Raw genomic sequence first — 26,146 nt, forward strand, 5'->3', positions numbered from 1 at the left:
CTTTATCCAAATAATGGCCAGCAGTTGGTGCTGCATAAGCTTAGATTCTATTTACTAATTTGAATTTCGTTTTCCCTTCCATTTTTACTATATTGAAGCCTGCGTCGTTTACTGTCACAATTTTATTTCGGATAGGCCTATGAGTAAGGTCGTGAGGTGTATTATCGCATATTTTTTTATGGGGAAGATTGTTATATACTATCTATTTATTAACTTTATTTAAATCTTTTAGTTTTAGTGTCTAGATATCATACAGGGGAATCATCACTTTTTTCAGATCTTTCAATTAGGTATTTTTTGTGAATGGATCCTAAATTTAAGCCTGACTTATAACATAATCGATTCCCACCCACCTTACACCATTCCCTCCCTTACTGCATTCGTTGCAAAAAGATGCCATTCACTACATATGTGAGAATACAGAGTAAGCAATATAATCGTTTTCGGAAAAAATGATGTTTAACAGAGAGACAAACCGATGGACAAACAACCAGTAAGCAGATTATAAAAAGTTTCTGCTTTACACAAATATAGAGATGATAATACACGGTTAAAATTAAGGGAGATGGAAATATCTACCAACTCGATTGATCTCAATTGAAATGAGCAGAAAGCTGTTAGACATACATAAAAGAACATTAGTTTTAGGCATTTATTACCAAAATATTCGAAACATAAATATAATATATAGGTCAACGTTAGAAACCTATATCTAATGCAATGAAGGAAGAAAATAATAAATTAAAATTAGCTTACTAAAGATCTAAAATTTCAAATAGAAGGTTGGCTTTAAGCAATACAAACTAATAAAAATGTACAATCACGGGAACGACATTCAGAATTATAACAATCACTTCACACACTCTTCTATCACTCTCGCGCCTGTAAACCCTATACTATAAAAATAATTTAAATTATACAGAATTAATGGTATCCCGAATCCAGGCTGAATTCGATGAAATTTTATCGTACATTCGGGGTCTTTCCAAACCAGTTGGAGCACATGCTATTCGCCATGAAGCTACTCCTACCAAAGCCCACTGATTTGTATTTGGAAGTAAACACTGCACCGGAGTTCCGGCATATTCTTCTCCCTGCAAAAAAAATATACACATAATTAATTTTCCGTAAGCATGAGATTTTAGATTAAAAATTAAATTTCAGTTCTGTTTAGTTTTAAGAGTTGGATGCATGGAGACCGCATTATTTCCGTATATAGTCCAAGTTTTAAGCTTTAAGCAAAATTGAAAGTGAATGGCACTTCAGTTCTTTACATCCACAATTATTATTATTTATTTTAGCGCACTTTAAAATGTTGGCTATTTAAAACGAAAAATGCAAAGCAAATGTACGTTTTATATCAATTTGAGCACCTAGCTTCACATGGATATGGATCCCGGGTCAAATGTTTGACATTTTTGTTATTGTCACGAAGTATTTCCATATATAGTAAAAAATCTCCCGATTCCCTTTCTCCCGTACGTACTATGAGCATACATATATAGTAAAAAATCTCCCGATTCCCTTTCTTCTGTACGTACTATGAGGTGACCGCACAAAAGATGGGTTGAAATTAATATCCGGCGACTGCGGTTCAATACTGTAGAGACCAAACGCTGTTTAATTGAAGTCGATACTAAATGAAAACAGAGCTCGGTAGTTATCTGTCTCCGGACAAGACTTTCCAAACTCGAGGAGAAACTATGGAATCTGTCTGCATCTCAATGTGTGGCCAAGTCCTCAAATCGAGCATATTCCCGAAAAACTAATTCTGTCGCTAAAATGACCTCTAGTTCTACTTGAATGTTTTATAGCCTCCATGTCTGGTTAAAATCATTCCCGATTGTTTCTTGTTGTTTATCGTGAGTATTTCAATCCAGCTAGGTACTACGTCAATTATAAAGCACGGTCGTTCTTTCGTATCGAGTACCTTGGTTAATTCTGAGACTGTCTCAAATTTGAATGGAAACTCTCACAGAAGTAGCGGGATTGCAGTTACGTTCGAAAGCACCCCACATGCTGATCAAATTTGAATAAGTCCGGAAACCGGAAACTATAATAGATATTTCCGGTTTGAAAGTGATTTCCTAAGTGCGGAACTTTGGGTGAAGGTTTTCCCCCTTGTACATACATAGCTCAAAATTTGAAATATTCTTCCCTAAATTTCCTAATTCAAAGCTATACATATTGAAGACATAATTTTTATAATGCATGCATCCTAAACAACCGAACAGTGAATACTACCATTTACAGCATACATTTATATTTGCACGTCTAAACTGAACGTCTATATTTGCACGTCTAAACGACAATCGTAGCGTTTTGTGTGGACACATATGCATTTTTATATTTGAATCCATCAAAGTTGAATATCACCATCTACTAAGAACGTACATATTATACTATATGTATATGTCTCAGGAAAGTGAAGGCAGACCCCGAACTCAACAATTTGGGAGACAGCGTCAGCCGCATTAGACGGTCCCAGAAGGGAGATCTTATGTTGGAACTTAAGAAATCCAAGGATGTAACCGCGGACAAATTCTTAAGCCAAATCGGGAAGACTTTAGGGCAGGAAGCCGACATAAGAGCTAGCAGACCGGAGATCACTATAATCTGCAAGCATATAGATGAAATCACGACGAAGGAGGAGGTTCGCGAAGCGTTGGAGAAACAGTTCGATCTTGCCAGACTACAAGAGTCAGTGGTGAACACGTTAAGGAAATCCTATAGGGGAACCCAAACCGCCATCATCAGCCTACCAGTGGAGAACGCACTCAAACTGTTAGCAGCAGGGACAGTGAGAATAGGCTGGGTTATGTGTCGCCTTAGGGAACAGGTGGCGTTAAAACGGTACTTTAAATGCCTTGGCTTTGGTCACATTGCAAAGGCATGTACTAGCCCAAATGACAGGTCAAAGCAATGCAGGAGATGCGGAGTGGAAGGCCATATCAGCAAGGACTGCGGAGCTGACCCAAATTGTCTACTGTGCAAAGGAAAGGAGGGTGTGGACCATCGGCACATTGCGGGCAGCAGCAGGTGCCCGGAATACAGGAGAGCCCTTAGCACAAATCGCAGATGATGTTGATACAAATCAACCTCAACCATTGCGAGGCGGCGCAGGATCTACTCGCGCAAACCATCCGCGAGAAAAACATCGATGTGGCCATACTAAGTGAACCATACCGAAACCACGGTGGTAGCGTTTGGGTCAAAGACCAAACGGGCCAAGCAGAGCTGTGGACTTGTGGAGAACAAGCCTTCCAGGAAATAATGGAGCACCCGGAGGAGGGCTTCATCAGAGCGAAGGTGAAGGGCATCCACATCTACAGCTGCTATGCTCCACCCAGCGCTACACTCGTCGAGTATGAGCGGATGCTTGCTGTTCTTGTTTTGGATGCAAGAGGACGTTGGCCGATCATAATAGGAGGCGATTTCAATGCGTGGGCTCTTGAATGGGGCAGCCGGATAACTAATGTCAGGGGACATGTTCTCCTCGAACCATTCGCGGAGCAGGACATGGTACTGGCGAATGTTGGGTCTTTGTATACTTTCCGGGGAAGGAGCCTGGGGTATATAGTGGACCTGACATACGTGAGTGCCACTTTAGCCAGTAGAATCGCTTGACATGTCAGTGAGGACTATACTCACAGCGACCACCAGGCAATCTGCATAGAGATCAAGGACGGATCGAGCTCGAAAAAGAGTTTTCGCAGAATGCCGGGTGGTATGCTTGGCTGGACAGTGAAAGCTTTCGAGGGGGACACGTTCTCCGCGGTGCTCAAATCCGACATATCCCTAAATGGTACGGCTGGAGAGAAAGCCACCCAGATCACTCGATGGATGACGGAAGCATGCGATGCTACTATGCCCAGAAGGCGATTGCTTCCCAGTAGGCAACCCAACTACTGGTGGAACAACGAAGTCGCAAGTTTGCGAGCCGCATGTTTTCGGGCAAGGAGGCTTTGCCAGAGGCTCATGGGAAAACCCGGTGACGACGGTCGAGAGGAGGCACACAAGCAATTGCGTGGCCGCCTAAAGGATGATTCGGAGGAGCAGAAAGAACTGCTTCAAATAGCTGTGCGACCATGCCGACATAAACCCTTGGGGCGAGGCTTACAGAGTGGTGATGAAAAGGCTGCGGAAATCACCCCAGGCGACCTGTCCGCGCCTCCTGAAACAGATTGTTACCGTTCTGTTCCCTCACCACGAAAATAGGGGAAGGCAAATTTTTGTCCAGTTAAATGACGGCATAATACCGTCTGTAACTGTGGAGGAGCTGCGGGAAATATGTGGTAGGTTCGGTGACAACAAGGCCCCAAGTTTGGATGGCATCCCCAACCGAGCTTTGAAACTGGCAGTGAAAACTAGGCCCGAACTTTTCGCCAACACCTTCGGGGTGTGCCTAAAAGAAGGAATATTCCCTGCCCAATAGAAACAGCAAAAGTTGGTGTTGCTTCCGAAGCCTGGCAAACCACCTGGAAACCCAGCGTCGTATCGTCCTATCTGCCTGTTGGATACAATGGGGAAGATGATGGAGAGAGTCATCTACAACAGACTCCTGCCCATCTTCGAAGTCAGCAATGATTTGTCGGAACGCCAGTTTGGTTTCCGACGTGCCCACTCTACGTTGGACGCAATTGGCATGGTGGTAAACCTGGCAAAAGGTGCGCTGATTTCTGGCGGCTGCTGTGCCGTGGTGGCGTTGGATGTCAAAAACGCATTCAACTCGGCCAACTGGAATAGAATTAAACGGGCGTTGGCTGACATAGGTGTCCCCGATACTTAGCGAATTTGGTGGAAAACTACCTCTCAGAGAGGACTCTCTGGTACGGGACGGATGAGGGTCCCAAAAAGTACATTGTCACAGCCGGGGTACCACAGGGATCGGTACTTAGTCCCCTGTTGTGGAATATCATGTATAATGGGGTGCTTGCTATTCCCGTCCCAGAGGGGACTACGATTGGCGGCTTTGCTGATGACCTAGCTGTGGTTGTTGCAGCAAAACACCCAGAACATGTGGAGGTTTACGTAAGGGAAATAGTGAGAGCGGTAAGGTCCTGGCTAGAAAAGGCCGGGCTGACCTTGGCGGACGCGAAAACGGAAGCGGTCTTAATAACGAAACGCAGGAAAAATAACACTGTGAAAGTGGAGGTCGGTGGACACACGGTCGTATCAAAGCGGGCTATCAAATACCTGGGGGTAATAATTGACACAAAATTGAGTTTTAGGGAACACCTAGAGTATGCATGCCAAAAGGCAGCCAGTGCCACCACGGCACTTGCAAAAATGTTGCCAAATATTGGTGGATCGAAACATTGCCGGAGGTTGGTGCTAGCCGGAGTGGTACGCTCCATCCTGCTCTACTCATCGCCTGTGTGGGCAGAGGCGCTTGCAAACTCTCAGAGACGGAAGCAGGTGAACTCGGTTTACCGGCGGATGACTTTGAGGGTTTGCAGTGCTTTTAGAACCACATCAGATGAGGCAGTATTGGTGGTGGCAGGCATGATCCCGGTTGACATTCTGGCCAAAGAAATGAGTGTTCTGTACAATGCAAGACGTATGGAGGGGCATGCACAGTGTAGAAATGCGGGAAGGTCAAAGTCGCTTGATCTCTGGCAACGCAGATGGGACGAGTCTACGAAAGGTCGGTGGACGCACAGGCTCATTCCCAACATTAGGGTGTGGCTTGAGCGAAAAGATGGGGAGACCAACTACCACATTACCCAGTTCCTCACGGGACACGGTGGTTGCTACAGGCAATATCTGCACCGCTTTGGGTTGGATGATTTTCCGAACTGTCCCAGATGCGATGGCACACCGGAGGATCCAGAGCATGTGATGTTTCACTGCCCACGATTTGCGATGCAGAGAAGGAGCTTAAACCAGGTGTTGGGCAGGAGCGGGACCCCGGAGAGCTTGGTTACTGAGATACTGGAGTCCGAGGAGAAGTGGCTTGCGGTTGGCTCCGCAATCATCCAAATGCAGGACGAGTTGCTGAAGGAACAAAGAAGGAGAAAAGCTGCAAATAGGAGAAGGATGAGTGCCTAAGAGCAAACCTACCCCGCGAAGTAATACCCCAATGCTGGTCCCGCGGGGCTGGGGCTAGAGAGACGGGGGTGGTTTTTAGTGGGTGTGAATCCCATACGCGCCCGCTGTAGTTCCGCCGTTCGGGCGGCGGACGTGTCTTTCTAAGATTTTCCATCTGTATATATATCTGAATTCCACATCAATGTATACCTCGCCCCATATATGCATATGCCGCGAGTGTGCGCGGACGACGAACGCGATCAAAGTCGTTCCCTTTGACATGTGAGCGTTTATTTGTCAAAACTGGATTTTGGTAATTATTAGGTTGTTGCACATGAAATGGCCGATTTGGTAATCGAGTGAAGTTAGTTGCGATTTTCCTGTATCAAACCACCACCAGTTGGCGTTGGTGTCGGATAATGAAGTATAAACGCTTCTACATTCAATCAAGGAGTCATTTCAGTTTCAAGGAGTCATTTCAGTTTTGATCACCGAAAACAGTCAACAAAAGGAAGAAAAGGATGGAAAAGAGCCAAGAACGTATACTTTTTCTGTATGAGCTCAAACTCGGTCAAAAAGCAGTGGAGGTGACCAGGAACATTAACAGCGCATTTGGAGCTGATACGGTAAGCGAACGAATCACACGGCGGTGGTTCGAAAAATTCCGGTCAGGCGACGTAAACCTTCAAAGTGAGCCACGTAGACATCCAGGATCATCGATTGACAACGACGGGCTACGTTTGCTAGTCGGATCCGACAGACGTCAGTCTGTGAGAGACATTGCAGAGAAACTGGGCGTACACAATTCGACAGTTTCCCGGCACTTGCAACAACTTGTAAAGTGAAAAAACTCGACAATTGGGTTCCGCATGCCCTTACGGAGCAAAACATGGCCCTTCGAAAGGAAATTTGCAGTTCTTTTCTCTCCTGCAACAGAAGCAATCTGCACAGAATAGTGACATGTGATGAAAAGTGGATATTATACGACAATTGTCGCCGATCAACACAATGGCTAGATGCTGATGAGCCACCGAAGCATATGCCGAAACCGAGCCTCCATTCGAAGAAGGTAATGGGGACTGTTTGGTGGTCTACAGCCGGAGTTTTCCACTATTCTTTTTGGGCACCTGGAGAAACGATAAATGCACAGAAATAATGTGCCCAACTCGAGGAGATGCACCAAAAATTCAGTATTCAACGGCCGAGATTAGCCAACAGAGATGGTGTGATACTCCTTCACGACAATGCACGACCTCATGTTTCCAGAACAACGGTTCAAAAGTTGAACGAATTGCAGTATAAAACTCTGCCCCATCCACCATATTCACCGGACCGATCGCCAATCGACTACCACTTTTTTAAACATTTGGATCATTTTTTGGCGGAAAAACAATTTAGGAATGAAGAGGCTGTCAAAATTGCCTTCGTCGAATTTATCAACCCCCGACAGTTGGACTTCTACGAAACTGGCATACATGCTCTTGAATCTCGCTGGGAGAAGTGCTTTGAATTGACTAAATAAATAAATTTTTGTAAGCTTTACAGTCGTTTGAAATTTTAGTACCAAAACGGCCATTTCATTTGCAACAACCTAATATTTGGGCAATACTTTGTGTAATTGTTTGCAATGTGATTTAATCGAATATTCTGTTTGTTCTTAGCTGATTTGACATTTCGCCGCAATGTTTAATTCACAACGCGAACTGGCATATCCTCACGGTTCGACGCAAACATCAAACAAAATGCCTTGCGTGCACACCGCGAGGCCCGTGAGTGATATCGGAACTCAATTCATTCATCGTCTCAAACAAACCATCCTTGTTTCCGCCGGTCTATTACATATTTCCCATCGACTTCGATGTATAAAGCAATCTCAGCAAAGGAGTTCTCACCAGTGCGAATTACATGTGCATACCAACGAGGATACCTTCCTCGCAAGCGCATATGAATCCTGGAGTCCTCACTTGGGATGTGACCAAGGTGTGTACGCCAATGAACCAACCTAATATCCTTATCCCCATTACCGCAGGGTCGCGTTCATTGTTTGAGATAGTCGGCTACACACCATCGAGCGAGTTACAAACATCGATATTCACCCACATCAGCTACACGTGACATATGTTCACCTGAATTGAAAACAATGCATCAACGATGCGATTGCACCCATTTCCGACACATGCCAATTGTAAAGTAATTTTTTTTTACTTTTTTTTTGTTTTACACAAGACCTTAAAAAGGGGCAAATAGATTGTATGCGGCAGATACTTAAGAATTCGTTGATTAAAACATGACAGTAAATATGCCACAAATTAAGTTTGTATGAAGGAGTCCTGAGTCCGGATCAATTGGAAAGAATTTTTCTTTTTCTGTTTCTGATTTACGAACCCCTCTGTTCTGAGCTAGAACCCAAATTGATACAAAAATAGATGATGATTTCGTCTAGAAAAGACATCTCATCAGAAGCTGCTTCACCTCTACCCTGGGAGTAGCGTAATCGAAGTGTTTTTGCACCCTTATATACAACTCATAACAGGTTTACAAATTATGTATATTCGTGACAAAAACTCCCAGGGCACATATTATTATACATAAGAGTTGCTATTCCATGTAGTGTAAGCCACTTTGGCAGCATGGCAAAGGATCATGGTGGATCACGCTAGATCTACCGCGGATTATTCTAGTCTTTGGAAAGTTCACCCTTGCAAGATAATGTTTCAAAGTTATCCTGCTGAGACATACGGAGAATGTCTTTGGGGTCCATAAAATATATAAATTAAATTGGTAAATACACTTCTGTAAGTGGTACTAAGTTAGTTCTATACATCAAAAGCACTAAACAGGTGCTGTCTGATAACTTTAATTATCTATATAAACATATCCTTACTTACCGTACAATCATTTTGCTGAAACGTAGACTCAGTGCATATACTGTTGACTGTTGCTATCGATATGTTTTCACAATGGGCCATATCACCAATTTTTAGCTGTACTCTCTGAAGATGATCTCGTTGGCGAGACCAGCCAAGGGTATTACAATTTGTCCAAACTTGCTCTCTTGGTCGTGGGGTGATATAACTCATAGGCAATGACTGACTATTCATATTCGCTGATTGTTTAGCAAAATACTCTGTCTGCGGGGTATTGTTTGGAAGCGGATATGAAATAAATTGATTGACAGCTTCCGGTTTCGGCATCATACGAATATCGCCCGTATTTTTGGGGTTCACCAATCTACCTGTTCTTGAATGTTGAATAAATTCGCTTTTACCATTCAAAATTGGTAAGGTGAAGAACTCATCTGTTTCTTTCGGTTTAATTTTTTTAATGGTGGAAGTTGAAAATTCTGTCAAATTTGTTTCAGATTCCAGTCTTTGTGGCATGGGGACTTTGTTTGGAGAAGATCTAATATTATTATCACTTTGAGATTGAATTCTTCGGGTTGCTTCGTCCGGCAAACATACCGGTCGTATGAAATCGGAAAATTCAACGGGAGTTTCAAGTCGAATAAGTGCAGCTGTAGATCCTTCAACTGGACTTTTGACTAAACCAATAATTCGCCTTCTTTGTGTCCATGGGGCTTGAGATGACAGGCGAACAGCACCGAAGATTGCCAGCCATGTCGCTTTAGGCTGCCCCTGAAAGCAGGATTCAGTAGTGAGGACCCATTCTGATGAAATCTGAAAAACGGGAAATATTATGATTAACAATTTTTTTTAAAAAGAACTTAATTTACGAAAATTCTGAAATTATGCCCATATAAACATTTTTATTCTATTTAGAGACAAGATACGGTGGGGATGAGAGGTAACACACTTAAGCGGGAAACCACATTAGGAGATTTTCAGGTTCAGAATTTTTATTGCAAAGATCGGTAACTTACCATAGCTATCTCAAAATACGATGCAAAAATTTCAAAACGAAATTCGTGTTCCTTTAGATTTTATGAGCGCAGAACCGAGCTATTATTGGATACAGATTCAACGCCCGGGAGTTAGTCTGTTTGTCCGTGTGTCTGTCTGTTTGTTTATCATACCCGATTTGCTCGGAAACGACTGAAGCTCTTGTTAAATTCCTTTTCATCAACGCTCAACTTTTATGTGAGAGGGGAGTATAAGATTTTTGCCCACAAAATATGGTCAAGTGGGGTATCAACTGAAATGGCAGCATTAGTACTTGAAACAGATCTGTACTAGTACTTTAAACAGACCTTTTTTCTGTGTGCCCCAAAAAATGCAACAGGTCTTGAAAAAAAAGACAAATTTTATTTTTCCTTCCTAAATCACTGTTAATTCTTTTTTCCTCCCATATCTTGTGGATGATGAAACTCTCTTATGTGTCCAATTTGCGGAAGTCATTACCCTTATTAATTACCCTTAGGTTGTAAAGACATCTGGAAAGTTTGAAGGCAATCTAACTATTCCTAACAATGTTATAAAAGGTAAACGTTTTGTATTCTACGAGAATTTATTCCATTCGAAGACACGCATGACGCCATCGTCATCATAAAGTAACCACTTTCATTCTTGTCGATTTCGTCATTATTTTTGCGAAAAAAAACCTGCTCACCTATTTGAAATGGGTTTTTTTTTACTAAAAACCTTAATCCAAGTAGTATGGGAATTAAAAGCTCATTAATAATATCGTTTCGCAGTAATGCACGACAACCGTGAAGAATAGAGTCAACAAACCAAAAAGTCAGATCCATTGCAGGGCTCGCCCAGTTGTTTTTGTAAAATTACGTTCCCTGTTCTTTTTGGTAATGATTTCTCAGAGACAGTTTTTGCGATGTGAATTACTTTCGAGTGGGTCGAAAATCAATCAGTTTTGCATGTCTAGACATACAAAAACATAATGTAACATAAGTAATACAAAAAAAAAACTTAATTGTCCACCGTAAAATATTTATACTTGTCGCGATTCTCAATTTCCACGAGTTATCGACCTAATCTGCGACATGAGGACGCTACTTTGGACGGATCATTACACATAATATGGGCAAACAGACGGTCCTGGGTAGGATTGATTGATTTCCTCGGATTCCACTATCTTTCTTCCTTGCAAAAGGGTTCCTGTTTCCGGATCGGACTGCGAAACGGTGCGTTCCTTTGCAACTATCCTCTGACTGAGGCCTTTTTGTATCACTTTAACGATAAAAGGCTTCAGTGTCTCGAACAATTGTTTTCTAACAACACATTAACTCAATAATAAACTATGTTAATTACCTTCAGCACGTTTTAAAATTAAAACAAGTCGGGAGACCGGAAGCTGGACGCTTCAGGTACGAAAGGTTTTGAGTATTTCTTAGCGCGTAGCACGTAATATATGCATATATTATGTGAAAGTATCCACTTTCGGATGATATTGACATTCATAGTCTTGAATTTTCAAAGAACCAACAACTTTGACGTATTATAACACTGTTAGTAATAGTGCGATTTCTACCAAACTTGCTCTATATTTATTTTCTCTTCACATCACTGCAAAATTTCGCTACAACGGGGGGGTTTTGCAGCCAACTACTAAAAATTATAGTATAATACTATTATTAACTTTATTTGAACAGATATCGGTATGGAAGGTATTTCGGAGCCTAGGCACCATATAGTGGCAGCCTCCTGATTTTTTCAGATTTTTCGGTTGAGTAGTTTCTGAGAATATAGCCCTCTTAAACAAATGATCACTTTCAACCCCCCGTACTCCCCACTTTTCCAACGAAAGTAAAAACTAAAACCGGCTTAGAAAAGTACTAACAGAGACCTTTAATTTGATACCCCACGTGACTATATTTGATGAAAAAATAATTTACACCTCCCTTTTGCATGTATGGGGCACCCCCCTTAAATTCTACATAAAAGGATGTAACTCACTGTATGCGTCAGCGTTCACAGTTCCCACCTTTCTATTAAATTTGGTGTCAATCGCTATAACCGTCTCCGAGAAAATTGCGTGTGACGGACGGACAGACAGACAGTGAGTTCATACAGTGAGCGCAATTTCTATAGGTGCTATGGCATTTTTAATAATTTTCAAGGAAGGCACAAAGAACGCTTGCTGTATCATGACCACTTGCATTAATATCTGTTCTCGGGTTTGCTGGGAAGGCGTTTTGACATTTGCAATGTGATCAGCTGATTAGTTGTGCTAATTTCTATGTTTTTATGGTGAAAATCCGTTTTCAACTGCGCAATTTCTATAAGTGCATACGAAAAAAAAAATTATAGTGTGTTGTTTAGAGGGGGCTTTTCGTACAAAAAACGGTGTGTTATTAGTAATAGTATTGTTTAATGTTATATAGGTTAAAATCCATAGTCTTATATTATTGTTTTATATAGCAACAACAGCATGCCACGTGGAAAAGTATTAACTGAAACAGAACGAGTAAAAGCAGCCACTATGCAGAATCTGGGATGCAGTATGCGAGCTATAGCAAAGGAAATCGGCAGATCATTAAATGTTATCCGAAATTTTTTCAAATTAGGGGAAAAATACGCCGCCCGAAAGCACCCGAAAGGAAACAAAAAAGTTGGAAACAGGCTCATCACACAAATTAAGGATGAAGCGACGAAAAATAAATTAAGTCCGGCTGAAATTGTTTCCAAGCTGAATCTTCCCATCAAAAAGAGGGGTGTTCAGTAAATTTTGCAGGCCGATATCAATTTAAAATACAAGAAACCCGCGAAAGCTCCGCACCTAACACAGTGCCATAAAACCGCCCGGTTAGATTTTGCACGGAAACATATGAACTGGGAAGATGAATGGAAAACAGTTATCTTTTCTGATGAAAAGAAATTCAATTTAGATGGCCCCGATGGGTTTAGTTGTTACTGGCACGACCTACGAAAAGATAACCCTCCGCGTATGAGCAGAAACTTTGGTGGTGGAAGTTTAATGATTTGGGGTGCTTTCTCCTATCATGGAAAACTTCGTCTTGGGATAGTACCCACAAAAATGAACTCAGACATTTATTTCACCGATTTGTTAGAGGTTATTCTTGTCCCATATTTAGACGAGAAAACTAACATAGATTTTATTTTCCAACAAGATAACGCCGCCGTCCATGCTTCCCGATTCACAAAATCTTACCTAGATTCTAAAAACATAAAAATAATGGAGTGGCCCTCCCGTAGTCCCGACATAAACCCAATCGAAAACCTTTGGGGAATACTATCCAGAAGGGTTTATGCAAATGGGCGGCAGTTTAGCTCAGTCGCTGAATTAAAAAAGAAAATATTAGAGTGCTGGGGGGAAATCGATGATAATGTACTAAAAACCCTTATTAATTCAATGCCAAACAGAATATTTCAAATAATAAGAAATAATGGTGCAAAAACAAAATACTAAAGTTTGATTGATGTCTTTTATTCGATTGGTAAAAGTGTTACAATGAAAGTGCACCTATGGAAATTGCGCACTGAAATGCTATTTTTTGTTAATTTTTTTAAGAATAATATTTATTTCGTTACTTTTTGTTTGTATTATAATTTAAAATAAATGTGTCCACTTTACTTTGAATATAATATTTTGTTTTAACATGAATTTCATCTCAAAATTGAAAAAAATTGGGTGTGCCTATAGAAATTGCGCTCACTGTATGAATGGGGTCGCAAAGAATTTTCTTGTTTTAGTTTTTTAGTCATTTGTATATGAATATCAGTTACTCCAAACAGAAGTATGTGTATGTAGGTATATAGTATATGCGCCGGGGCCGCGCTGGAGCACGACCTGATCCAAGAATTTCGACAAATCTCCCGGCGTTCACTTTTGCAACGTTCCATGCACAAAAAGAGCGCAGGGGTGGCGCACACCAAGAGTTTGTGTCCACCACTTCGAAGGCAATGTATTGATGGTCGCTTGCCGAGAAATCTTCCAGAGCTCGCCACCCGTCCATCAGCGACACCAGTGATTCCGACGCGAAGGTTACGTCTGGAATACTTTCACAGCCCGGGCTAGAGTCTATGTGAGGCGGTGGCGCTGCAGCCGACACAGTCGTAAATTCAAGTATGAACTTAATAACGATGGCCTGCGGAGCCTCCATGTCCAGGAAGGCATCGAGACGTGGCAAGCCTTCCATTTATTGGTGGACGGTAGAAATCGCAGAGCTGCAGAAGGAGTGTCACAGGCTCCGCCGCTTAACATAACATCTAAGCGACCGGGAGGGGCATGTACCATAGCGACGGAGTACAAATCAGCCAAAAGGAGGCTTCACAGTGCAATAAACAAGAGCAAAGCTCGCTGGTGGCAGGATCTGGATGACGAGGTGAATGGGGCCCGTGAGGACTCGGTTACAAACTGGTAACCCGAAAAATCGGGGTTTGCGGAAACCCTGTTCACTTAAGGCCGAGTAGATGGACCGCATTGTAGGGGCATTATTCCCTGCCCACCTCGTATGGGATGATGACGTCGGCGCGGAGAGCGCGGAGGACTGTCCACTTTTCTCTATAAAAAAGTTGGAACAGGAAGTCCTCTCTATAAAAGCAAGAAGGCGCCAGGACCCGATGGTATTCCAGCAGAGATGTACAAACTGGTATTCCAACACCAGCTAGTCCTACTACTCGATACATCCAACGCTTGCCTGAAAGAGGGCATTTTCCCTGCTCATTGGAAGATGGCGAGGCTTGCGCTGATCAACAAACGGAAAGGCGACCCCGAGTTGCCGTTTTCATACCGCCCGCTATGTGTGCTTGACACTGCTGGCAAGGGCTCGAACAGCTCATCAGAAGTAGACATGCTGAAGCGATACGAGAGATTTATCTGCCCGGCAGTTTGGGTTTAGAACAGAGTGCTCTGCAGTTGATGCTGTCATGCAAGTCGTGGATGCCGTTCGACGAACGGAGGCATATAGCCGCCGAATTCGACGGGTAGTGCTCCTCATAACGATTGACGCCTTTCATTCCGTAAGATGGAAAGACATTCTAAGCACACTAGACAATACTTTCCAAGTGCCGAATCATCTCTTACGGAGATTGAGGGACTATCTGAGGAACCACTCCCTGCTCTATGAAACGCTAGAGGGTCAGAGGACGATGGCGGTCACCTCGGCATATAGATGCGATGGGTAAGCGGATGGACTGCTCATGGTTTCAACCTTGCACTGGATAAAACCGAAGTAGTCATCGTGACTAAAAAGAGAATTCCGACCCTGCGTCCCATATCGTTCGGCGAGTCGATAATCGAGTCAAAACCAGCGGTAAATTACCTTGGGCTGACTCTTGACTCAAAGATGAGCTTTTTTGAGCAAATCGAAGCAGCAGCAAATAACACTGCAGCAGGGGATCTCTCTCCAGACAACATTGTCGAGGAGAGCTGAAAGGTGTGGAGCCGTGTTGCCCATTACGTTCGGGTCCTTCTCTATGCTAAGAAGATAGAGCTCGACTGGTGGAGAAGCCGGATGGCAAGGGGTTCCTTGAACTGACAGTTCCCTGCCTCCTCTTCTTTCCCCTTAGTGAAAGGAATTCCCTGATTTGAAGGCTTCGCAAAGCGGGGACTAGCACGAAGTAATATGACAAACGGTTCCAGGCTAGCTCTCTGACGTTGAGGAGGTGTTTGGTTGGTAGTCCATCAACGTACCGAACCGGGAATCCAACACTTTGTGCGTAAACCCCCGCAAAAAAAAATGCTGTGCCATCGTAACATTGTGCAATCAATTTATTACCGATATTACAATTTTCCAATGCTTTTAATCCCCTAGTTATAGTCTCATCAGAAATCTGCAATTTTGGAGTGAAAGATAAATGAAATTTCCTGTTATTTTTCGGATAGCCGATTATAGCTCCTCAATCGCAAAACCACAAAACTGTCAAAAAACACGCCAGGAAAATTTGCCTGACGCATTTGCCAGCTATTCAGGGAAATTGTGTTCCGGTCAGCAGAAAATTTAAATTGATTTACTAAACCACTTTTGATTACCAAAACATTTTGATTTCATTTTACAAGACAGACTTCGTTAGATTTATTTTCATAGTGTGTTGAATCCGCCTAAGAATCGGACTAATCTCTACAATCCCATCTGAAAATCATTGCCAATTGTTCTCGACCGATAACATCTGGAGTTTCATCTACCATTACAGCTAGGAATGGAACTCCATTTATTTTTGAATTGATTTTATTTCGAACAACATTAGCTACAGAGAAAATAAAATTATTTTGAACTCTTTCGATAAACCCACAAATGCTGCATTTTTCTTTTGAGGGGAATCTATGGTATATGGGACTCAACCAGCAGATCATGCAAACTTAAAATTTACAGTTTCAATAAAATTACTAAGAGTGTTAGATGAGGAATCTTCATTATTTCCCGAAAAGGAAGCTCTTGTTTTGCTTAGTAAATTACTGTGTCAATCAAACGTTTAAAAATATCAAGACTACGATCAACATTTTCGTAATATAAACTAACAGATATTGCTGCCTGGTTAGCATGAACTCTATTCGCTGAGATCCAAAGCAATTTAGTTTAATCAATAAGTGAACGGGAAAACCCGTAAAATAAATCACCAAATTCGCTTTATTCCAAACAGGCTTCTTGTTCGCGAACAAAAGACACGGTTTTCGATGACCCGACCCAAAAATTTTCCCCTTTTTAGCGAAAGAAAGGTTTGAAAACCCCGATTTATTATTGGAATGTCCGTCGCACAACACAACTCCTACTTACCAGAAATGACGTATCAACAACTGGGAAATAAATATCTTTGAAAATCACTTGTATTTTTACTAATATTTTGGTTTTGAATGTAGCTAGTTTTGAAAAAAGTTATTTCGAGATAAACTTGTTTAAAGTTTAGAAGGTGTTTCCTACCATTCAGAATGTAAGATTTCAATATGTTTAAATACAGTTTTTGAAAGAAAAGTCTGGAGAATAAAACATGGAAAGAATCAAGCTAAACGAATAATACAAGGCCGAGCAATCTTAAAAAGTACCCGGATAAACGTGTGTCACAAATATAAGTCCTATGACAAGTCGGAAAACCGGAAGCTAGACGCTTCAGGTATGAAAGGTTTTGTGTATTTCTTTTATAAAGAGATTTGAGTGTGCATTTGTCGCATTAGTATGTAGCAGGTAATATATGCATATATTATGTGAAAATAGCCACTTTCAAGTGATATTGACATTCATAGTCTTGAATTTGCACAGAAGCGACAGCTTTGACCTAGTACAACCTTGTTAGTAATAGTGCGATTTTCACCAAATCAAGCGGGATCATGCTCTATGCTGTGGCCTATATTACTGCATTTTAGGGTGAACTTAAGGGGGGGTTTTCCAGTCAATTACTGAAAATTATAGTAATGTACTATTATTAAATTTATTTGAACAGCTATCGCTATGGAGGGTATTTCGGAGCCTAAGCACCATATAGTGGTAGCCCCTTGACTTTTTGCAGATTTTTCGGTTGGGTAGTTTCTGAGAATGGGTTCGTTAAAGAAATGATCGCTTTCATTCCCCCTCACTCTCCGCCTTTCCAACAAATGTCAAAACTAAGACCGGCTTTAATTTGATACCCCACATGACTATATTTGATGGAAAAAATGAACACACCCCTTTTGCGTGTATGGAGACTCCCCCTTAAATTCTACATAAAAGGATGTAACTCACTATATGCGTGAATGTTCACAATTCCCACCTTTCTACCAAATTTGGTATCAATCTCTACAAACATCTCAGACAGACATACAGTAAACCGATTTTAATAAGGTTTTGTGTTTATGAAATTTCATGACTTGCCTTCACACGAAAAATGTTCAAAAAGAAAAGCTATATTCTATCAAATCTTTATATATATGAATGGAAGCTTTTGTCACGGCATAACGTGAAAACGGCTTCACCGATTTCATAATTTTTTTTTTAAATTTCCTTTCTTTTCTGTCGTTCAACAGATGGATACGCCGCAGTCCATTGGTAAAAAATCTAGCGATATTTTGAGAACGATTCCACCGATTTTACGATTTTACAAATATATCTATCTGAATTAGACACTACCCGCGAACTTCATTAGAACACATATACTATATACCAATATATACACATGTCTGTTTGGAGTAATTGATACTCATATACAAATGACTAAAAATTTACAAAAAAATAATTCTTTCCGACCCCATTCATATAAACTTACTTCGTTGTGGTATTGACGAATTGATATGGGATGATGAAATACACGTTGTAAAATACACGAAATTCACAAAAAATGGCAAAGTTTCACCCTCTACAACTTTGTTAATAATAGTTAGATTTTCTTCAAACTTGACCAAATTATGTATTATGTTCTTCATTACACCCGTGGTAAATTGTGTACTTCTGGAATGAACATATTGGGGTTGCCAGGTAAATTTCTAAAATGTGGAAATATTCTATTATTAACTTTATTTCTGTAGATATCGGAACCGGATGTATTTTGGGGCCTAGATTTCGTAGAGATACACCACTGTGATTTCTTCTGAGAACGAGACCTGTTACACTTTTTGATGGTCATATTTTGAGCCCTCACTCCCCTATGTTTCACCCGATATCAAATATGAAAACTGGTTCCATATTTGATATATGGAACAATGCCATTTAACAGCTCCATTGGCTGCACTCTATATCCGCTATCTACCTGTTAATAAAAAATTCAAGCCATAATTTGAAAACGACTTTACCAATTTCATTCATCATTGTTTTTAAAGTTTTCTAATATTTTGTAGGTTCTCATAGAATGGAAATTGAGAATTGCACAGAAAATTGAGAAATTAAGAAAAAAATAATAAACGGCGAATGCAAAATTGTCACTAAAATAGGAAGAAGCAAAGTTTGTAGATTTTCAGAGAAATCGCAACAAACGGACAAATAATTCCAAGAATAGTAGCCTGCAAAATTTGTGATGCTCTTTAAAAATTTAACGTCAGCACTTCGAATTTGGTTAAACATAACTGTTACAAAGAATTAAATTCAATTTCAGTGGATAATTGTATGGTAGATGTAGACCAAAAAACGAAAGCTGAAGTAATTACAGCAGTCACACAATGGACAATTAACACCTGCAGGCCTTCAAAGTGGTCCCTTGAAATTTTGTTAGCTTATGTTGTCGATCGGAGCATGGGCCCCAGGTGGACGTTAAAAAGCTTCTTTCACATCCAACAACAGTGTCGAGAAATATCGATAGATATTATAATCGTAGCTATGACTTGGTGAAAGCTCAAATAAATTCAGTAAGAAATGGATTTGCCATCACCACAGACCTTTGGACCGACACATTTTTAAAAATGACGTATTTAGCTGTGACAATGCCTTATACAGGGTGCGGCAGCATAACTTCCTTTTTTAAAATGCGGGCCACTCAGTTAGTTGATGTCATAGCGCAGCGCTAGTGGTCTCGTTCAAGAGGGGATACTGTAAAGTTTTGTCCCGACACGGTTCAGTCGCCATCATGCGTTGGAATAGTGAGGAGCGTGCCTTTGCCGTTGAGGTTTACTTTTCAAGCGGATGTTCGGTTATTGCAACACAGCGTGCATTTCGGAATCGCTTTAATTTAGCCCCGTTGGCTCCCGTCCCAGACCGCAAATCAATTGTTACATGGGTCACTACATTCAGACATACTGCAAGTACGACAAAAGGAAGAACTGGAGTCCCTCGGCCCGTTAGATCACCTGAGAACATTGAAGCAGTGAGAGCGTCAATGTTGCGATCGCCACGGTGTTCTACGCGCAAACACGCATCTGCCCTTGGACTATCCGATCGTTCTGTGAGAAGAATTCTTCGTGATGATCTTTATTTTCATCCCTATAAGATGGCGATATTGCAGGAACTTTCAGAGCTTCTTCTTGATGTCGTTCCCGAGGGTGCTATTGTTTTTTCAGCGATGAAGCCCATTTTCATTTGTGTGGGTCGGTTAACAAACAAAACATGCGCTACTGGGCTGACACCAACCCTCGAGAATTGCATCAAAAGCCTTTGCATTCACCTAAAGTCACAGTGTGTTGTGCAATTTCCTCAGCTGGAATTATTGGTCCCTGGTTTTTTGAGGAAAATGAGGTGACATTGACAGTGAATTCGGACCGGTATGTAAACATGCTACTGAATTTTTTTTTCCCACGACTAGAAAATTTGGATTTGGGGGACACTTGGTTCCAACAAGACGGTGCAACAGCACACACTTCAAGAGCATGGAGAAATCAAGAGTCCGAGAACCCTACAAGATTTCAAGACCAACATCCAAGAAGAAATTGCCAACATAACACCTGCTATGCTAACAAAAGTCATGACAAACGCCAGAAATCGGTTTACGCAATGTATGGAGAATGGGGGACGTCACCTAACAGATTTGATCTTCAAAACAATATAAATAAAAACTTTAGACATGTACCTACATTATAAAAAATAAATAAATATTTTCCGATGCATACAATAGTTTTTATTGAGTTTTGAAAAAAGGAAGTTATGCTGCCGCACCCTGTATAAACGATTCTAAATTCAACACAAAGCTGCTTGGGTTTGAATCAATGGATATGGAGTCTTGTATCAGTAAGCTATATTTTATATCATGCAAGCGTGCCTACGCTTTACGTTTTGTAAAAGTATATACTCTATAAGTAATTGTTACTAATAGAGGCTCCATTATGAAATCTGCGTTTAGTCCAATCATATATATTGCATTAACCATTTGCTCCACAATATAATAGAGAAATCTATCAAAAGCACTTCTATTATTGATAATTTGTGCAAAATTGGTAAAATATTTTAAGAAGCGTGGTTGTAATGCAGAACTATCAACGACATTAAAAAGTTTTATGCCTACACGATGGAACACGATATACTTTTTACTGAAATCAGTTCATCAAAATTGGATTGACATTACAAACATTTTACAGCAAAAAGGATAACGCTTCAGATTAGCAGGGATAGATTTTGCTGAAGTATAAAAAGAGCTGGATAGGGATAATTATCCCACTTTGCATCTTGTAATCATCATCATCATCAACGGCGCAACAACCGGTATCCGGTCTAGGCCTGCCTTAATAAGGAACTCCAGACATCCCGATTTTGCGCCGAGGTCCACCAATTCGATATCCCTAAAAGCTGCCTGGCGTCCGGACCTACGCCATCGCTCCATCTTAGGCAGGGTCTGCCTCTTCTTTTTCTACCATAGATATTGCCCTTATAGACTTTCCGGGTGGGATCATCCTCATCCATACGGATTAAGTGACCCGCCCACCGTAATCTATTGAGCCGGATTTTATCCACAACCGGACGGTCATGGTATCGCTCATTGATTTCGTCATTGTGTAGGCTACGGAATCGTCCATCCTTATGTAGGGGGCAAACAATTCTTCGGAGGATTCTTCTCTCGAACGCGGTCAAGAGTTCGCAATTTTTCTTGCTAAGAACCCAAGTTTCCGACGAATACAAGATCATAGTCTTGTACAGTAAGAGCTTTGACCCTATGGTGAGACGTTTCGAGCGGAACAGTTTTTGTAAGCTGAAATAGGCTCTATTGGCTGGCAACAACCGTGCACGGATTTCCTTATCGTAGCTGTTATCGGTTGTGATTTTCGACCCTAGATAGGCGAAATTGTCAACGGTCTCAAAGTTGTATTCTCCTATCCTTTTTCTTCCTGTTTGACCAGTGCGGTTTGATGTTGTTGGTTGGTTGGTTTTCGATACTGACTTTGCCACCATATACTTTATCTTGCCTTCATTGATGTGCAGCCCAAGATCTCGCGCCGCTTGCTCGATCTGGATGAAGGCAGTTGCATCTTGTAATAGTTCACATATTTCACTTGAAACGGCTATGTGAAATAAACAGTGAAGATTTCGATAGCATAAACGAATTCACGGCAACACTTCACAACTTATTAACTGAAATAGTTTTACAAAATTTGACAATTTTTCACAAAATAGATTTGTTTCTATTTCCCCCAACAAACAAGCTAAGTCAATTTACAATTGTTGAAAAAGAAGAAATAAAAACTAAATGCAAGCTTATAATGGACAGTTTTGAAAATTATTTCACTCTTCATGATGGTGAAAATAATATTTATTTAATAATATATAATATTTATTATAATATTAGAACCTCTGTCCACTGAAAAGGTGAACTTTTTCGCTGATTTTCTTCAGCCTTCGGTACATATAAATATATGTGGGAGAGCTTCGAGTGAATTATTTGCTTATGAAAACATTTATGAAGTGCTCCACAACATTTTTAACGTGGTCGAATTAAGCTGCCTTATTTTGGGTACACCAGCAAGCAGCGCTGCTTCGGAACGCATTTTCTCAAGAGCAAGAAATTTGCTTTCCCGAAGACATTGCATAATTGGATCGGATCCTGCTACGGTGGGAAAAATAATGTTTTTGCATGAAAAGATACGTTTAGAAGATGTTGCCGAAACCATTTAAAACAATTTTGTCCTCTAATTTCAATTTCAGTCAATACTATAATCCCATTAATATATTTATTAAAATCTTAACATATAAAACAACTTATGAATAAATTGTTTTTTTATATTCCTTTACTCATAAAATTGTTTGTCTTAAATGTATATATAGTTAAAAAAGCCACGGACCCTCTTCCCGCCCAACCGGACCGAGGGGCGACCAACCTAAGGATGAGCTGAAGGCAACATCCAAAGGCCCGCATCACAGCGATGATGCGTTTTAACGCAAAGTGTGTGCGACCATGCGAAAATGTATTCCTACATCCCAATTGTCGCAAACACTTCAGCCAATGACGCGGTGGTTCTACACTACAGAGACATGGATCTTATATCGAAGACAGTGCGGATCAAGACTGAAACCCATTAGGTCAGATTGTTACCGGACAGGACTTTTCGGACTATAGCACAGGTTGCAAGGGTAACCGCTTTTTGCATCTGCATGTATAGTCCAGCCCTAAGATCGAGCGTTTTTAGCGCTTTATGTAAGTTCTGCGGGACTAATCCCGTCGCCGAAATTACCACTGGAACTACTTCGATCTTTTGTAGTCTCCAAGTCTGCTTCATATCGTCTGCCAACGGGCCGTAGTTCCGGATTTTTTCGTGCTGTTTTTCAACAGTGTTCCGGTCCAACGGTACGGCTACATCGATTATAAAGCACGCTCGTTCTTCCTTCAGAAGCAGAACTAGATCGGGTCTGTTATGATTAACACTGTGGTCGGTGGCAATAGTGTGATCCCACAGTAGTTTGACCCGATCATTTTCCAAGATTCTCTGCGGAGTATACTTATAGTAAGGATGGTAGGTTCCCGCTAAGTTATACTTCAACGCAAGGTTTTGATGGAGAATCTTGCAGACGGAGTTTGACGATTGGTGTACTCGGTACTGCTCAACATCCTGCACGCAGATGTTATGTGCTGGATGGTCTCCTCTTCACAGTTGCATAACCTACAACTGGAGTTGGTGATTGAGGAGTCGTGAAGAATGTACCGTTTATAATTTTTTGTTGGGAGCGAAGCATCCTGAATTGAAGTTAGGAATGCTTCGGTCTCATAGAAAAGTACACCATTTGTCAACCATTTGTTGGAGGCTTCGATGTCAACGCCTGACAACAATAAATTTTTGATATGACCTCAGTGAATGGGTTTCTCTTTCCACATGTCGATCTTCTGTTGGACTGAAGTAACATTCGACATGGGATCCCATTCTCTGCTTCTCAAGTTCAAAGCAGATAATTATTATCTGTATATATATGTAATAAAAACAATTCTTATAAATAAAATAAAATTATTGGTTTTTCTTCCGCATTTTCTTTCACTTCATTCATTTTGATTCAGTAATTCATTCATATTCAACCATATTCAGTTCATTAATAAAACGAATTCATTTCGTCGCTTCTCGTTTCGTTGTGAATAAGTGAATTTGAATGCAATGTTTTAGTGAATGTCTTACACATTTCCAGCATTCATGCAGACGTCTGATACCAACAAAGCGTTAACACTATTAGAAAGGACACGCCCAATCACTCATGAAAGTTGTGAACGATGGAAATAGCGGAATTTTTTTCTTAGACGCTCCCGCTGCAACTGGAAAAACATTTTTACTTTCATTGGCTGACCGTACACCATTAGTATATCATCAGTATACATAAATCAATCCATCAAAAATGGAATAATGATGAACTGACGTGTTCGGTATAAACAAGACGAAAAAAAAAAATCATTTTTGTTGCATGCATTTAAAGATCCGAACAACTCGGAAGTCCTGTTTCGATTAATAACTCAATAACAACTGCACTAACCCCAACTTATCAATAATGCGGCCAGTGTGACATATTTTATTTAAAAATTTCAAATTTCATCAGTCCATCAGGTATTGCCATAAAAATACATTAGACAATCAGTTTGGCATATCTTTGTCATTCAGACTAATGAAATACTGATCATCTAAGGTCAGTCTGAATGAAACTCCAACTTGCAACCTTTCGAAGAATGTACACAAAAATGTTTGGAGGCATTAGACCGCACGATGCTAGATTTACGGAAGAACCAAAATCGGTTTGGTGGTGCGATTGTTCTTTCGGCTGGTGATTTTTGACAAAACTTGCCTCCATCGTCGGTAAGCGATCAATATTACATATTTATGCGGCGAACAACCAAACTAAGAAGGTAGTGTATCAAAAGGCATTAGAATAAATAAATAGAATAATTTTTAAAAAATTTCCTTTAATTATTGGTATCCCAGTTCGAATTGAACAGTCATCGCTAAGACAGGACAAAGTCCGTCAGGCCAGTTAGTTAGTAAATAAAAACAAGTCGGAATACCGAAAGCCGGGCGCTTCGAGTATAAAAGTTTTGTGTTCAGCTTATGTGAGAAAATCTTTATGCATGATTTTCCATTCCTATGTACATAGCTAAGAATACAAAATACTCCATGATATTTTGCCAAACCACAAGAGACACATAGGTACATACAAATCATCGACATCAATACTGTGTTCACCCTATATAAACAAACATTGACTATTATCGCATGACAATGCATGCGTATTAAAATAGATTTAATGCATCTTCACGCATATCCATTTACTCCATGCACAAAAGTAGATATATATATATATATATCACTTTATATGATGATGACGTCATACATGTCTTGGGCGCCATAAATGCCGAACTTTAATCTTCTATAACTATGATAATAATACTCGGATTGTCTTCAAAATTCCCAGAATTATGTCCTATATTATCGTCTATGCTGATGTCCTGTACTCCTGGAAATTGCACCACTCGCAGCATGTGAAGGGACGCACAAACCACGTGTTCTCACAAAATTTCGTCACAATCGCTTCAGCCGTTTCCAAATAAATCGGGTGTGGCAAACAGACAGGCAGATTGACAAACAGACATTTGTTTCACACAAAACCTTAAAAATCTCCAAAAATGCTGACTGTGAAAATTCCCCTGTTCCACACAAAACCTGATTAAAACCGATTCAATGTATGTCTGTTCGTCCGTCAGTCTGTCTGTCACACCCGAATTACTCAGAAACGGCTGAGCATAGATAGCACCAGTGTGAATTTTTCCAAATTTTCCAGTTGGATAGGTTTTGAGAACGCCACTTGTTACACTTTCTGGGGTTAACATTTTGGGTTCTCAATTCCTCATGTTTCACCAAATATCAGAAGTAAGAAGAAAAGTACTAACTGAGGCCTTTCATTTGATATCCCGTATGACAATACTCTGTGAAAAAAAATGTACACCCCTGTTTAAACGAATTCTCCAATCTTCATCTCGTTCCAAATGTTGCAATAGGCTATTACTTGATCCCAAATATGAAAGATGTTAGCGTCAGCGCGGCGCATTGTTTGAATTTCCCCAAGTCTTTCCGCATAAACATAGCAACTAAATGCAACTTTGAAGTTGCAAGACAAGAAACAACAAAACTTGAGTTTGCAGCAGTAATTACAAATTGTGCTATTTATCGATTTTAAATGTGCCGTATTTATTAAATACAAACTTGTGTTACTTATTGAAGTCAAGCTTGCCTTTTTTCTTGAACTTCAATTTAAATTTTCTCCTGTACTACAATTCTGTGCTCCTGTTCAATACCATGTTTAACTTGAACTCCTGTTCAATACCATGTTCAATTTGCACTCCTGTTAGACGATTTCCTGTATGGGGCCTCATGTTTAGGTTAATCAGTGGGCTGCTAT

General features: G+C 40.6%; 1 protein-coding gene across 3 annotated transcripts in view; it reads right to left on the reverse strand.

Moving 5' to 3' along the window:
• Positions 1-638: 638 nt before the first annotated feature.
• LOC119657837 overlaps positions 639-26,146 on the reverse strand; it is a 177,334-nt gene continuing 151,826 nt past the window's right edge. For 2 of the 3 annotated variants that reach the window (XM_038064959.1, XM_038064958.1), the window contains 3 exons: positions 8,919-9,707; positions 973-1,094; positions 639-891 (listed from right to left, as the gene is read on the reverse strand). In XM_038064959.1, the coding sequence (XP_037920887.1) occupies positions 804-891; positions 973-1,094; positions 8,919-9,707 (999 nt within the window). In that variant the 3' untranslated portion in view covers positions 639-803. Of the gene's footprint in view, positions 1,095-8,918; positions 9,708-26,146 lie in introns of all 3 variants that reach the window. The other variant, XM_038064960.1, reaches the window with a different exon arrangement.

The sequence above is a fragment of the Hermetia illucens genome, chromosome 5 (assembly GCF_905115235.1).
Source record: "Hermetia illucens chromosome 5, iHerIll2.2.curated.20191125, whole genome shotgun sequence".
NCBI classification, from domain to species: Eukaryota; Metazoa; Arthropoda; class Insecta; order Diptera; family Stratiomyidae; genus Hermetia; species Hermetia illucens.